We start from the raw sequence: 15,746 nt of genomic DNA, 5'->3' as shown, positions 1-15,746 counted from the left end.
TTAAAAATACATCAAGATAATATTTTTTATTTTTAAAATTTTATTTTTAATATCAATACATCAAAACAATTTTAAATATTTAAAAAATAATTTTAAACAAAAATAATTCAAATTTTAACAATAAACGGGATCAAACCAACCGTATCATTGTTTTCAGTTCCCATGTCGTTAGTAACCCTATCATAAAAATCTTTTGTGTAAACCAACCATGATTTCCAAACTAGCCTAATTGTCATCCCTGGCACACTCACTGGGTGGGATTCAACCATTTTTTTACCTCATCATTGTCTCAAGACATTACAGGGATTCCAGAGTTTGAGTTACGCACTTGCTGTGTTGTTATCAACAGAAATTGCAATGTATTGTTAGCATCTAAACCAAAGTTCAGAGGGAACTAGATCCCAGATACAAAAACAAACAAGCAATAAGGTTACAGTAGCACCAAAATCATAAGCATCTAAGCACATTTACTGGGAACAAATTGAAAAATCCCAAGCCCCTCAACCAAGAATGGGGAAGATGCGGGTAACATGCTCTAAAGGAATGATATCTGCAGTGTTCTTCTTTAGCTCAGGATGGTTAAATTCATTACTGGATAGGACAATGAGTTGTACCTGCCCATGACCCTTCTCTAATGTCCAACCACAACTGGACACCTGTTGTTCCAGGAACTTGTCCAAGGATAGACCTTCAATGTTGATGGCCTGCCACATGCATGCCTAGTTAAGTAAGATTTTGGCATGGACGATATAACTAGAGTTGATATAGACATAGATATAGTTAAAAAGTGCACGAATCTTTCTCATCACATCAAATGAAATGGATGCAGAAGATAAACGCAAAGTATACGGGGAAAAAAAAAACCTTCAGCTAATCATCGAACGTTATACTTCATGTTTAAAAGAACTAATGACAAGCACGCTATTTTCAAAATCAGACACCATTTTACCTACCAGTACAGCAAAACTGTCACTAATTTAATGCAGGTCTGCGACATGTTTTCAGCTTTTCTAAATGATACAAGATTTCCACCACTGATTTCAATGTATCAAACAAACCACAGAACAGACACAAAAATAAAGCAAAGTTCAACATATATATTAAACAAGAATTTTCAAAGCATGAAATGGAAGCATACCTCAGCCAGCATAGACCTAGGAACCTTTTGATAAGTCAAAGAAAGTAGGTGAATTGCATAGGTTTGGATTGCTTGCTCAAAACCTGCATTCAGACCACTTATAAACCGAAGGACACGCTATACAAACAAACAAAAGAAAGTACACGAAGGCATCACCAATAACAGTGGGAACAATAAAATCACTAACTTGATAGCATAAGCAAGGGAAGTCAAACTCTCTTTATTTGTAGGGCAGAATGAAGAGCATGATTGTACGCTAATCAAAACTACCACAGCCTATAATTACCAACACAAGCAAATCCATGCATAAGCTCGCTTACATGACATATTTAACTCTAGCAATTTAGACCAGTTATATGCCAAAATACACAAACATACAAAAGAGATATAGAAGAAGGCATCACCGGCAACAGCAAGAGCCATATGATCACAGACTTGGTAACAAAAGCAAGAGAAAACAAACTCCCTTGACATGTGAAGAAGAAATGAGATGGGGAGAGAGATCACATGTGAAGAAGAAAGAAAACGAAGAAAATAAATGAAGAAGAAACAAACAAAAAGATGCACTTGATTCTTTGGAAAAGAATGGCTTGCCAAATGTGCCTCCAGCTCTATTTTGATGATACTTTTTAAATTTTAAAGCTCTAATTTGATTATCCTTTTTTATTTTTAAACCCTACTCTTTACTTTTACAAACTGTACCCTTAAATTATTTTTGGTGGTGAATAGAAAGAATATGGACAAATAGGTCAAAACACATCAATTAAAAAAAGGAAAAGAACATATATTTTGACCAGCACTCGCTTTAGCGCCTAGTGCTGCACTCTAGGCAAGCGCCTTGTTAAATCATCTCGCTTGGAAAAATAAAAGGTGCTGGGGTCTCGCGAGCGCAAAAGGCGCCTCTTGACAACACTGCATGTACTCTTGTTATTTGTAAAGATGATCTAAGACCCCTCAAGTATTAGTCCTTGAACGTTAATTACATGTCTATCTAGACAATTAGGCAACAGAGACAACAAAAGGGTATAGCTAAGGATAAGAAAGCCACTATCAGAAACTAACTCTTACCTGGGACGGCTTCAACTATGTGGCGATTCTTTGCAGCTTCATCCCAGAATTGACGGAACCTTCCTGTCTGCAAATGAAGACGTAGATGATTTATTATCCATTATTTCACACAAATGTACATGTCCAAGTCCAGTAACAGAGCAGAGATTACCTCCAAATAATGTGAGAGAACAATCAGTGTCTTGAACTGTTCCTCCATTTGCTGAAAAGTATATAAAATGAATAAAGAATTAAATAGATAACCAGCATACCATCTATGTTTTCAAAGGACCACTTCAACTCAACTCAGGAAAAAAAAAGTCTAAAAAACCGGACATTTGGATGTCATTTATTACATCACAATTCCCAGAGAACAAACTGCCTCCCCTTATTGTACTTGTCGGATTTGAATAATGTCAAAATGCATGATTTCACACAGGTTTACAGGAGCAAGGGGCAAAAAAAGAGAGAACATACCACTCGTTCTGGAATCAAAAGGAGACAAAGGCCAAAATCAGGAGCTGGCATTGCCATGAGTGCCTGTTCCAAAAAGGAGTTAGCAAGCATTACAATCTAATAAAGCATTTAAAATCATTTAAGCTTAAGGGCTTTGACCATCTAGACCTTAATGAGAATACGAGCCACAATCTGGGTGCTCATTCTCTCTGGCTCGAACTGCAATTGAGTAAAAAATAACAAAAGTAACAACAACAAAGCATAAACATTAATATTATCAAATCAAATTTAAGTAAGACAAGACTTAATAATACCTGATAGAGGCGAAGAAGGCAGAGATTTGCATCCAGACTGTATGTTAGCGAAGATACCTGTCAAATATTTTTTTCTCCTTAAAAACAGTGAAAAACGAAGAAAAGAGAAACAAAATAGAGAGAGAAAGAGACCTGTTCGTTAACGTAGTTTTCGAGATCGGGTAGGATGTCAGGATTGTAGGGATTGACGGCAACCAGCTGCTCCACTGTGTATGAGACTACCTCTTGATGTTGAGGTTTCTGAGGAGCCTCTCTTTCCCTTCCCATTTTTTTTACCTTTTTTTTAATTTCGATTTAATTTTTTATGACTTATTTATTATCTATCACTGATTCGATTTTTAATCTGTGAGATGGTTTTAAGAGAGCGAGAGGGATTGCGAACAGATGAATGGACGATGAAGAAGGTTTTCTTTAGGGCACAGAAAACGTTAACAATAAATTTCTTTAAAATACCTCTGTGCCCCCCTCCTCCCCCTCCTTTTTATTTTTCTTTTTTTTTATCCTTTTTTCCTTTTACAACCAGAATTATTTACTTATTATTATTATTGGATACAGGCAAGTACTTTTTTTTTAACCGAGGTGTCGGGTCAGCTTACGTGCACCACGACTAATTCTCAGGATCCACTGAACATCCTGCAAGCCCAGTAGACAGGTAAGGCACCGCGGGAGTGATAGGCTGGTACTCTTGAGGATCGAACTCAGGACAATCATAAAACAAGTCTTGCAGTTGACCACTAAGCTAGATTTTCAAGTATATATACAGGCACGTACTTATTTATTTTTTAGGGTGTGATCAAGCTCGGTCCATAATAAATATTACTTAACTCACTCGCATTTATATATAGATAAAATAATTTTAAAAAAATATATTTTAAAAAGTAATTAATTGGCATACTCTTAAATATTTCTTAAATAGAAGTTAGCGAGGTAAAGGGATTACTATAACGAACTAAAATGGACATCACTATAAAAAAATAAGGGGTTACTGTTGCCTTCTTTAGTACTTTGACATTTTCTAATCTCTAATACTCTGAGGAAGGAGTTGAACCGATGACCTCTTGCAAGTGTAAGGAACTCGCCACCACTAGAGTCTAGACTAGAGGCTTATTGGCCCCGTTTCCTTATTTCAGGTATCCCAGCTTTGGTATTCGGTGCCATAATGGATTTTCAAATTAAACTTGTCTAAATGCACCAGGCTGATGCGAGGGTGCCCTTGTAAAATCACTACATTAGAGAGATTTGGTCTCGATTAACATGTATAAAGATACATGTTATTTTGTTAGAAAAAAATGAGTTATTTTTTAAATGTTTATCCTACCTTCAAAACGATCTTTGTTATTTTTATATAGTTTTCCACTTTTAAATGTAAAACAATATCATTTTGATTTATCCATCAAGAATCTTGAATGTTTATTCAATATAATCTCATTTATATGTTATAACATATATTTGTCAGTGTATATTTCTTGGATTTAATTAGTTGGTTACACATGACATTGACTTTATTTATGTAAAAAATATATTTCTTATTAATAAATATATTATTTATCTTTGATATTCATTTATGTTTTATAAATGAGTCTATAGTAAATATAAAGTTCTTAGAATAAAAATTTATTGAAAAGAAAATTATAAAGTGGTTATAATTATGAGATTTTTATTGCATTAAAACATTATTTCTAAATATTCCTAGTTGATGCTCTATTAAGATTTAACATTAATTAGAGTAGTTGAAACTATTATATATTATGTTTTTTATGGAAAGAAAGTAGTTGTTCTTATAAGTTAAGGCATGAGGGATACTTGGAACTAATGTGAGGTGCTTCTCAAATGATATACACTGAATTGACCCGCATAAAGATTTTATACATAGAGATCACTTATGTCTATGAAAAGGTTCATATGTCAACACATGTCATTACTTGTTGTCATAATCAATGGTAACAAATAGATAAATATTAGGAGGTATTGCATGAATGATATGAAAGTATTTGAGTGATTAAGAGATGATTTATTACCCTAAGTGAATTGAAGAAAATGATTAACATATTCTCAAATAGTGTTGATTATGAAATCTTTACAAGAGATGGAACAAGATTTAAAGAGAGTTTCAAACCTTATTCAAAGAATCAATGATTATAGTGTTGAAAACAAACACGTTTGATATAGCATATATACTCAATGTTATAATGTCTAAATCAAAATTTCTTTATAAAGAGATAATAATTACATTAAAAAACTTGTCACTTAAAAGTTAAGTTAAACCGCTTATTATTTTTCTAATATTTGAAAAAACATGTCTATAATTTTGATATCTAACGTTTGATATGTTATAGTTATTTTTTGAACTTATACTCTTTTTAATTTGAACTGTTTGTCTTTAATCTTCTCTCCTAACATCAATGCTTCTTCTTCTTCCCCCAACATACACTCCTCCCTCTCCCCATCTCAAATTCATGATATATTTCTTGACGGTGCATTTGATCTTTCAAATATAAATTAGTCAATTTGTTGATTGATAATAAATTAAATTATTTAATTTATTTAATTATATTTTATTTAGGATGTTGCACGTGTGCAGCGTCACGACGAATATTCCACTTCATCTAGGTATTTGGCGTATATGAAATATAAGGAGACAAGGATTCCTTGTCTTTAATCAGTGGAAAGCAAGAAAGGGAGTCGCCACCTAGTATTTTGATCATTGGGAACCCTAACTAGTCTTAAAGATCGGGTACGAGGACTAGTTGCATAAATAAAAGGTATTAGCACCCCAAATATGCTTTACCTAAGGTAATCTGCATTGTTTGATTGTCTGATAAAAAGTTAAGGTGTTATTATATTTCTAATTGTTGTTCTATCTAAGGTTTAAGAAAAGTCCTCCTTAGTAAAGAGGTCCTTATCTTATTGGATAAAAAAATAACCGTTCTAACATCAATAAAAAGAAACTTTTTTTTTAATATCGGGAATATGTTTTACGTATAAATTCATAATTCAGATACTAAAAGAAAAGAAACAGAATATTTTTAAAATATTGGTTTAGTTCTCATGACTTTAATAAATTGGTTGTTAAAGCCAAAATGCATGCTAAAACATGTATTTTTTTTTGGATTTTCATTGTTTTTTGCTATTTTTTGTTTTTTTCAAAAATTTTATTAAAAAAATGAGTCAAAAATTGGGTAGCAATATAGGACATGACTTATATTTGGCCTAATATATTTGAGAACTTAATAGGTCACACACATAAAAATCATTAGTTATAAATTAAACAGAATAATTAATCAAGCATGATTGATTGTAAATAAGTTTTAGAAACTGAAGACTGGAATGTAATTAATATAGAGAATTACAACTCTAAACCTAGAAAAAACAAGAAAATACTTTGTTGCATAAATTTTTAAAACTATCATAAAATAATATATGTAATATTATTTAGGGGACAAAGTGGATGTTTTGATATTTATAGGGTTATTAAGTTTTCTCTATAAATAAATGTTATGCATTATATTTTCTACACAAAAAATATTATACACATTTCACCTATACAAATAGGCAGAAGAGTAGAGAAAAGAAAGAGTTAGCATATAAGGAATGGTGACTCCTCTCTCCTAAAAAGAGTTTTAGAAGGTTTCTTACTAATGATTTGTGTGGATTATTATTTTCATAACCCAATTTTTTTACCTTTGTTTTTTTTTTTTTTTTAAAAAAAAAAAGAAGTGTCATTTTGGTAACAATTATTTATTATACTCTGATTTTTGCTACAATGTATCTCTTCTTTTAATGGACATTGTAGCTAAAACCTTATCAAGTTTTCCTGTCTTATAATTGTAAAAAAACTTTATAGGTTGTAAATGGGTCTATAAGACCAAATTAAACTCAAATGGTAACATTAAGAGAGATATAAAGCTAGATTGGTAACCAATGGTTTCACACAAATAAAAAGCATTGACTACTATGATACATATTCCCCAATATATATATAAAAAAAAAGGATTCATTTATAATTAATAATGAATCTAGTAGCTCATTTTGATTTAGAGCTATACTAAATGGATATAAAGTCATTTTATGGATCAAAACAGACCTCCCGAAATTGGAATTTAAAATTTTATAATGTCGTTATTTTTATGGTTTTACCTTAGGGTTAGTGGAAGTAGATGCATTTCTTAGTTCAATATGTGAATGACATCTTACTTGCAACCAGTGATAAAGCTTTGCTAAAGAATACTAAATAATTTCTTTCGAAGAACTTTGAAATAAAAGATATGGGTAAAGCTAATTATGTTATTGACATAAAGATTCACAAAAACAGGTTTAAAAGGACATTATACATGTCTCATAAAGCCTATATTGAAAGAGTTATAAAGAAATTCAAGATGAGTGGGTGTAAAGCTAATGCAACACCCATAGTAAAAGGGTGATAAACTTATTCTAAGTTAATGTCTGAAAAATACTTAGAAAAGCAAGAAATGGAAAACATTACTTTATGTATCTTTGGTTGGCAATTTGATACCTAATTAGGTATGTAATAAGCATGATATAAGATTTGCAATAAGAATGCTTGATAGATATTAAAGTAATCTAGGAATTGTTTATTACAAAGCCTCCATGAAAATTCACTTTAGGATATATCTTCATGCTAGATAAAGGTGTGATACCATGAAAGAGTGTCAAATAAACGACTATTGGATCATCCATAATGAAGGCACAATTTATAACATGTTTTGAAGCAACTTCACAAGTAAAATGGTTAAAAAATTTCATAACAGAGCTTCAAGTTGTGGATTCAATAGCAAAGTCATTGACAGTTTATTGTGATAACTCAATGGTTGTTTTCTTCTTGAAAAACAACGAAAATGGAAATCATGGCAAACATATTAATATAAAGTATTTGGTTGTCCGAGATAAAATCAAGTAGTTATAATTGAACATGTAGCTATAGATGATATGATAGTTGATCCTATGATTAAAGATCACTTAATTATAGTGTTTGCTGAATATGTAGAGAGCATGGAATTATCCTAGTACATTTAAATTCTTGATTATTTTTAATAACTAGTTGATTGTCAATTAATAAGTGCACTTACAATTTTGCTTTTGTCCATTAGGATATGTGACCCAATAAATTCTATTTATGAAAGATTGTACATTTATAATACATGGTATGACATGTGTTTATACAAACAAAACCGTCATGATTTGTGTACTGTTTTTCATTCCAGTGTTAAGGTTCAAACATTGTTTTGGCCATATTTAGTTCTATAATTCTGAACTTCTATATTGTGTATATGAGCCAAGTGGAAGAATATAAGAGATCTAGAACTACAAATTAAACTAAATTAATTTTTACATTAAAAACAACAATCACACACACCAAGTCTGGCCAAGTATACATATATAATTAGAAAAGTCAAAATATTAATATCATTTGAAAAAAAAGAACTGAGAAAAATTTTTCAACTTAATATTTTGAATCAAAATTTCATGACATGAGTTTATTATAAATTATTTTTTCTTGAACCGTGGGTATGAAAATTGTTAGTATTTATATTCAAAGACACATGATTATAATGACTAGAATAACATACAAATAATCATCTAATGTAATCGAATTATTAAATAATTGATTATATATAATTATTAAAATTATTTTTTTAATATCCTAATATTAAAAAACTTCTACAATATTTTTAAACACCGACTGCAACCCAGCTATGGTAGTAGATTCAAGCATCCAAAATGTTTAAAAAAAGAAAAAAGAAAAAAAAAAAGATGAACAATCCAACTCCCAACAAAAAGCGAGAAGGTAAATCAGTGGAGATTCGAGGACGCTTGGAGTTCAAGAGAAGTCATATGAGGAACAACAAACAAATTGCAAGTCCCATCATCATTATTTATAAGGTTGTGCCCCCCCATAATAAATAAATAAATAAATTACCTTTTGCTTTACATGATAGTTTCAGGTCAACGACGGAACGATTTCTCAGCGGCCCATTTCTCTTCAAACCCGTATGTCTTTTGCCTGCTGAAAAATCATCAAATACTATATGCTATGCTAATACCGCCTTTTGTATCAATTAATTTATTCCTCCTTCATTCTTTCTCTATGCTTGTGGCTACTCGCATGAGTCATCAAGAGATGCCATACATTATATAATATGCTCATCTCTCGAAAATCTTATTTTATCCCAACACTACATAATCTCATTAAAAAAACAAGGTTAATTAAAACTAATATTGCCTATATTGTTAATTTAATATTGATGAACAAGCCTAACCACAATATAGATTAATTGTTAGTTAATAATATTAGTATTACTAAATAACTATTCCGTAGGTAAACAAATTTAAGTGAATAAATAGTTGAATACAAAAATTCAGATTTTAGCATCATTATGTTTAATGTCCAGCTTTACTTCTAAAATTTCAGCTTTGATGAGATCTTAAGTACAGGTTAGCAGATGGAATATGAAATTTTTTATTTATTGTTTTTTTTACTTGTAAACTTCTTATTTAGAGATGAATTTTTTTTTTTCTTATAATGCAATTAAATTCGTAGGTTAATAACTGGAGTATTTAATGATAGATTTTTCTAGTATGAATTACTTATTTATATTAATTTTTTTTGGTGTTTGGATTTACCAACACTAGTGCATGTTTTATATTTTTATTAAACTTGAATCTTTAGATTTACAGGATTTGTTTTCTTTCATGGGTTAACTCAGAGTGAAACTATTTTAGTACATACAATTAATGGCACGACTCTTTAAATTATTTTAGTACGTACTTTCATAGAGTGGAAATACGTTCCCAATTGTTCATCACGAAGAAGAAATTCCTGTGAACCTTCGTGTTGAAGAAACAGACCATCTCACCACCCGCAGATCCATCGGACCTTGTGCTGCACTTACTTTAACCCATTCCAGTTTTCAGAAGAGGTGGGCGTCGGCAATATCGCCACTAAATATCTGCTAGCTAGCTACCTAGAATTGAAGAGACGACCGAGGAAGGCGGGGAGGGTTCGTGATGTGACATCGATATATCTCCGGCAGTCAAGAAACTCCGGGTTGCTGGTGCACGGAAGTAGTTTGCGTCTCTGTCTCCCTCGAAAGGTTTGTAATAACTTGACGTTTACATATACTCTGCCGGAGGTGGACATCAATCATCCATGGAAATTACCGTAAATAAAATCCCAATTCTACAGCGAGTGGGAGCTCAATCATGCCTTGACTTTACGTTAAATGGGTTGTTAGGCGGACCAAACTACGAGCCTTCAAATTCAAAGGCAACGACCAGCTATAATTAGGTATGGAGGGGGGGTCCTACTCTTTTCTGCCAAACCTTTTTGGTTTGGAAAATGATGTGTCCTCTCCATGTGAAATTTGCTCGCCCACTGGCTACGAGATTGGTGGAAGATGTTTACGACCCGGTTACAGGGACATCTGCCTTGTTGGATGCGAGAGGCACCTCTTTGCTTGTTTTGAAACTTGGGTGGCCAACATAGAGTATTTGCTAGTCGAGCGGTCCGGACTTTGGACCGCCGTATTTAATTCATACGTGCTGCATGGTAGGTAGCCATGTGTCCATGTCCCCAATGCATTGAACATTCTCCTTCGAACAAAATGAAATGACTTGCTAGTATAATTTCTCCTTTTCTTCTTGTTATTTTTCTTACAAATAAATATACCTTTTTGGTTCTATTTTCTTTGTTTAATAAATATCAAAACCAATAATAACAAATATATATAGACAATTTATATTTATTTTATACAACAATGTGTTTTACCAAAAATTTAATTTTATACAACAATTTATCACAATCATAAAAGTAAGTCTTCATGATAAAAAAAAAAAAACATTATAGTAATTTTTATGTGAGTGTATTAAAAAATATAAGAATAACACATTGTTTATGTGTTGTCGTGAAAAACTTTTTGACAACATCATTAGACTCGAGCTAACTTGATATTACTTGATTAATTTGGTGGGTCCAAGCGTGATTTGGTCAAAACCTAATTTGATTTTTAAAAAATATTTTTAAGGTATCATCGTTTTAACTTAATATATAAATATTGAGATGATGATGTTCTGGATAGATCCGGATTAACCCGTCAAACTCATGATCTGAGTCATAAATACAATTGGGATGAATAATATTATTTTTTAAAATTTATTTTTTCATCTAATTATACGATAATAAAAATAAACATGCGCAAGAAAATCGTTGAATAAAATTTAAAAGAAAAGAAAAACAACATTTTGAATGACTGTAAAAAATAGTAATTATTAATGTTATAAAAAAGAATAATAATATCTTATTTTTAAAAAAATTAAAAATTGAATGGTATTTATTAAAATAATATCCCCAATAAATTTTTAATTAATTTACTTTAATAAATAATAAATAAAATTGAAGCAAAAACAAAGGCTGAAAAGAGGCAGCACCTAGCACATTTTTTTTAAAAAAACAAAAGTAAGGCACACATGTCTAGTTATTTCCACTTTTTTCTTAAAATGGAGAGTGACTCTTTTTTTTAATTGAGGTTTATTGAGACCAGACAATGTATTGTTCACTTGTTAAAAATAAACTTTGGTTTTTAGGGGGAAAAAAACTTATTTTCAATCTTTTTCCACTTAAAATATCTATGAAATCCTCTATAAACCTCAATAAACTCATATTTAACTTTAAAATACCTTTAATCAGTAAATAAAATAAAAATTAACACAGAAACAAATATGAGATATGATTTATTTTTCTAATAAGATGAGGAGTTAAAAACACTTAAAAAAAAACTCTTCTTATCAAATAAAATTCATTGATATTAAGATTAATTTTTTTGGTTATGAGAATGTAAATACCAAACTTTCTCTTTCACATACCATTTGTTTACATAATTATTGAATATATACATATATAATGACATAAATTTGATTAATGTGATTAAGTTACGAATGTCTTTTGAAATGCATTCATGTAATATTACATAATTTGTTTTATAAGAGCATTAGGCATATTTTTTTTATCCTATAAATAATAAATTAAATTATCTACTGCATTGATATTGATAAGTATAGTAAATGATAGATAGAATTAAATAGTTTGTATAAACCGGTCAAGAAATGACCTGGTTAAAATCCTATTTAATATTAAGAAAAAAAATCCATGTTTTCATTGTTACAGATATATATATATAATGATATTTTTTATTTATTTGAATTTGATCCGGTTAATTTATTAAAAGTGATTGGCCTTTAATAACTTAATTTTAGAATATTTTTTTATCTAACTATGCCACCTGACATGCACATGAAAGTCACAAGTTGTAGTTTCTTCCGATAGTAATATAATTATATTTTATCTAAAATTAGTAAACTCTTTGGATAAACCTTGATATCCATTATAAAAGTATTGTTTTTGATGCCTTAATTTAAGTTTGTTCTCTTTTTTTCTTTTTCATTACTGAAAAATAATCTAATTATTGCAATGATTGGTATACTTTAATTAATTAAAAAAGATAATTAAAATTTTTCTTTATAATAATAGTAATATGTGATATTGATAACTATAATAAGTGATGGAAACATTATTTATAAATTATTAGCCTCCATGATTCTTAAGTTTTAGGTATTTTACTTCTTTTACTTCTTCTTTTTTCCGCTTTATTTAGAACAGTAAATCCCAATAATTCAACATGAGTTTGTTCTCAGAGGAAAAATACTTCAATTTAAAAAAATCAAAATTCCATTAAATCTCCCATGCCTCTAGTATTGATAATGCTATAGAAATTTCGCCACATGTTTTAAAGCATTACTAAATATCATGCTCGTGTGCCATCGCGAGCTTGAGGCATGCTAGTACATTGCTATGGAATTGGGAAAAAAAATTATAAAAATATTTTTTTTTTATTTACACAGTTGTTTGTAAATTATTTAATTAAATAGGTGCTTAAGTTTTTTTTTATTTATATTTATGCTTTTTTTTTATGTAAAACAACACGATGAAAAATTTTATATGTTCAATTTTTATAACGTATTAGTATTTTCAATTTGATTATTATTCTTATGATTTTTTTTTCGATTTCACCCTTCAATTCAAGTTGATAGTGCATTTTTATTTTCATTTTGGTTATTTTCTTTCTTAAATTTGTATTTTTTTATTAATGCCTTTTTATATGTATTTTTAAAATTATTTTTAAATTTATGCTTTAATTAATGCCTCTTCTTTGTTATTGTTTCTGGTTTTTTAGCATCTTTTAATAGAAATTAGTTTTTTTTAATTATAATTAGCGTGTTTAATTTATTAAAAGATTAATATGATTTATTTGTAATTTTTTTATATTTTATATAGATTAAATATTTATTTATTAATTATATTTTTAATACATGCAGTTTTGAATAATAGTTTTTCCTTTTAATTTATTCTATAAAATATTTTATGTGTGTGTCAATTTTTGTTATAAATTAATTTTAATAAATAAATTTATTGATATATTTTTTTAACTTTTTTAATAAATATTTTCCCCTTATTATTGTGATGATTTTTTATATATATTTTTTTAATTTGCCATCTTTTTTTGTAATAAAACTTAAATAATGCTAGCTTAATTGATTTAGATTATAATCAAAGTTATTGAATTTTGTTTTAAAATACCTGCTATGTATAAATATTTTATTAAAAAATAATATGGATATGCTGCGTCGTGCAGAGACAAGTCTAATAACTTCTAAACACGTGTTGTGTTGAAAAAGAAGAAATCTAGATACCATGGGTCCAAAAGCAGAAATGTGGTAGCCAATGGATTTTCTGAACTTTGAAGCAGCTGTGCTCTGTCTGTCACCACGGTCCTCTACTATTACAAATTATGGAATATAAAATCTAAGTAGATAGTATAGAAGCAACAGCTTGAAATTCTTTTAGTTTTTTTTTTTTAATAGAATAGTTATTATAGATTTATATAATTATTAATTTTAAAATTTATAAAATTAATTAAAATAAGCGTAAATTTACTTGAATATTCATATTAATTATAATAAAAATTATGAAGTATGGAGTAGCAGTACGAATTTCTCTAAAAAGAGAAATGTGAAAAACGAAAATAAATGAAACAAATTGGAAATGCTTTCTAATAAATTAAGCAGTTCTTGTCGGTGCATGATGCCACCTCAGTCATGTCCTATCCAACGGCGATGCAAACTTCGCTGTCCCGCACTTTTTTCATAGGACGAGGTGAAGTTTAGCGTATCTTTTTTTTTTTTTAAAAAAAAAAATTAAATTGTTATTTTTTTATATTTTATATTATTTTAATTTTATATTTTTATATTATTTTAATATATTACATCAAAAATATTTTTTTAATATATTTTTATAAAACATATTTTAAAAAAACATAAAATATCCGTAAATTAACTCAACTTTCCGTTCTATTTTTATTTCTCATCTAAGAGAAGGAGAAAGAGAGCGAGTGCTGGTTTATACTTAATATTTATTTAGAGTATTTTTAGATATTTATATAATATTAATTAAAACTCAAGTATTTACATAAATATTTTTTATTATTTAATATATATATATATATATATATATATGTATGTATTATGTTATAAGGACATGCATCTTGTATTAAATTTAAATTAGTTTAATAATATTCGTATTTTACTCATCAATTATTAAAGAAATCACCCACTTAAATTGAGGCACGTATCCATTTCCTGGAAAAATTACCATACCTAAGTTGACCCACCATCGTCCCTAGACCGGCTGTAGTGCCACCGCCCCTGTAAATAAAAATCTTTTTATTATTTAATTATAGCCTAACCGATAAAGCAATGTGATTATTTCTAGAAGATACTGTTTAAATTCCACAAAGCTTAAAATTATTAAAAATTTAATATAATTATTAACTTCAATTTATAAGATTAAACAATATAAATACATATTTATCTAAATATCTATATTAATAAAAAATATTTTTATTATCTTATATATTCATCTAATGGAGAGGATTATAATGTACCTCTAAAATAAGGCGGCAGCAGTTGAGAGTTTCGAGACGTTTAATGATTATTTTTTTTAAATTATTTATTAAAAAATTATTTTTAATATTAACATGTTAAAATAATTTAAAGAACGTTTGGGAAAACAAACCGTGTTTCATAAAAATTCAAATTTTTTTTATTAAAAATTAATTTTTTTATGTGTTTTGGATTGTTTTGATGAGCTGATTTGAAAAATAAATTTTTTTTAAAAAATAAAAAAATATTATTTTAATATATTTCAGCATGAAAAACACTTTAAAAAATAATTACAATTACAACTCTAAAACATCCTAAATTTTTAAAATTTACTTAACCACGCAATAGAACTTAAATAATAGAACCCCAGCAACCTAAGAATACTTGTCAATGCATAGAAGGACGGACACCTTCTAGTTCTTAAAACCAACAAAAGGAAGCAAAGTAGATCTCGGAGTCAAAAACCAGAGGAAACCATAGAAATTAGAAACACAAATAATAATAATAATAAAATTAATGTATCTAGAGGCTTAAGAAATCAAATTAAGAGAAAAAAGTGGCGTTTTATTTTTCATTGTGCCCTCTCTCAGCAGACAAGTAGAATGATGAGAGAGAGAGAGAGAGAGAGTATATGACAACATTGACCACGGGGGAAGAGAGAAGCGGTTTTGTGAAAGGAACAATGAAACCACAGGAAGGTAAAGCGGTAATGATATATTTCACGAATACTAACTGGAACAACAATTTTTTAAATCAAATTAAACGGCCACGAGTGCAAG

General features: G+C 29.0%; 1 protein-coding gene across 2 annotated transcripts; it reads right to left on the bottom strand.

Annotated features, from left to right (window-relative positions):
- Positions 1 to 336: 336 nt before the first annotated feature.
- Positions 337 to 3,390, bottom strand: LOC118056702 (eukaryotic translation initiation factor 3 subunit K). 2 transcript variants are annotated; one of them, XM_035069008.2, is made up of 8 exons: positions 3,088 to 3,390; positions 2,956 to 3,012; positions 2,810 to 2,860; positions 2,663 to 2,725; positions 2,358 to 2,408; positions 2,207 to 2,273; positions 1,139 to 1,221; positions 337 to 719 (listed from the first exon to the last, which is right to left on the bottom strand). In XM_035069008.2, exons 1-8 carry the CDS (start codon positions 3,220 to 3,222, stop codon positions 501 to 503), a joined length of 726 nt encoding a protein of 241 aa, XP_034924899.1. In that variant the 5' UTR covers positions 3,223 to 3,390; the 3' UTR covers positions 337 to 500. The 2 variants fall into 2 exon arrangements, with proteins under 2 accessions (XP_034924899.1, XP_034924900.1); XM_035069009.2 differs by having other exon boundaries at positions 337 to 704; positions 3,088 to 3,389.
- Positions 3,391 to 15,746: the final 12,356 nt, after the last annotated feature.

This window comes from Populus alba, chromosome 18, assembly GCF_005239225.2.
Source record: "Populus alba chromosome 18, ASM523922v2, whole genome shotgun sequence".
Taxonomy (NCBI): domain Eukaryota; kingdom Viridiplantae; phylum Streptophyta; class Magnoliopsida; order Malpighiales; family Salicaceae; genus Populus; species Populus alba.
Note: the sequence above shows the minus strand (reverse complement) of the source record. Positions and strands in the feature narration are given on the sequence as shown.

Excerpts from the sequence above, each read along its gene's own strand:
- LOC118056702 (XM_035069008.2), bottom strand. The coding sequence starts at position 3,222 with ATGGGAAGGGAAAGAGAGGCTCCTCAGAAACCTCAACATCAAGAGGTA. Across the intron at positions 2,861-2,955 it reads GCCTTCTTCGCCTCTATCAG|TTCGAGCCAGAGAGAATGAG; the intron begins GTATTATTAAGT and ends ACTCAATTGCAG. Across the intron at positions 1,222-2,206 it reads CATAGTTGAAGCCGTCCCAG|GTTTTGAGCAAGCAATCCAA; the intron begins GTAAGAGTTAGT and ends GTCTGAATGCAG.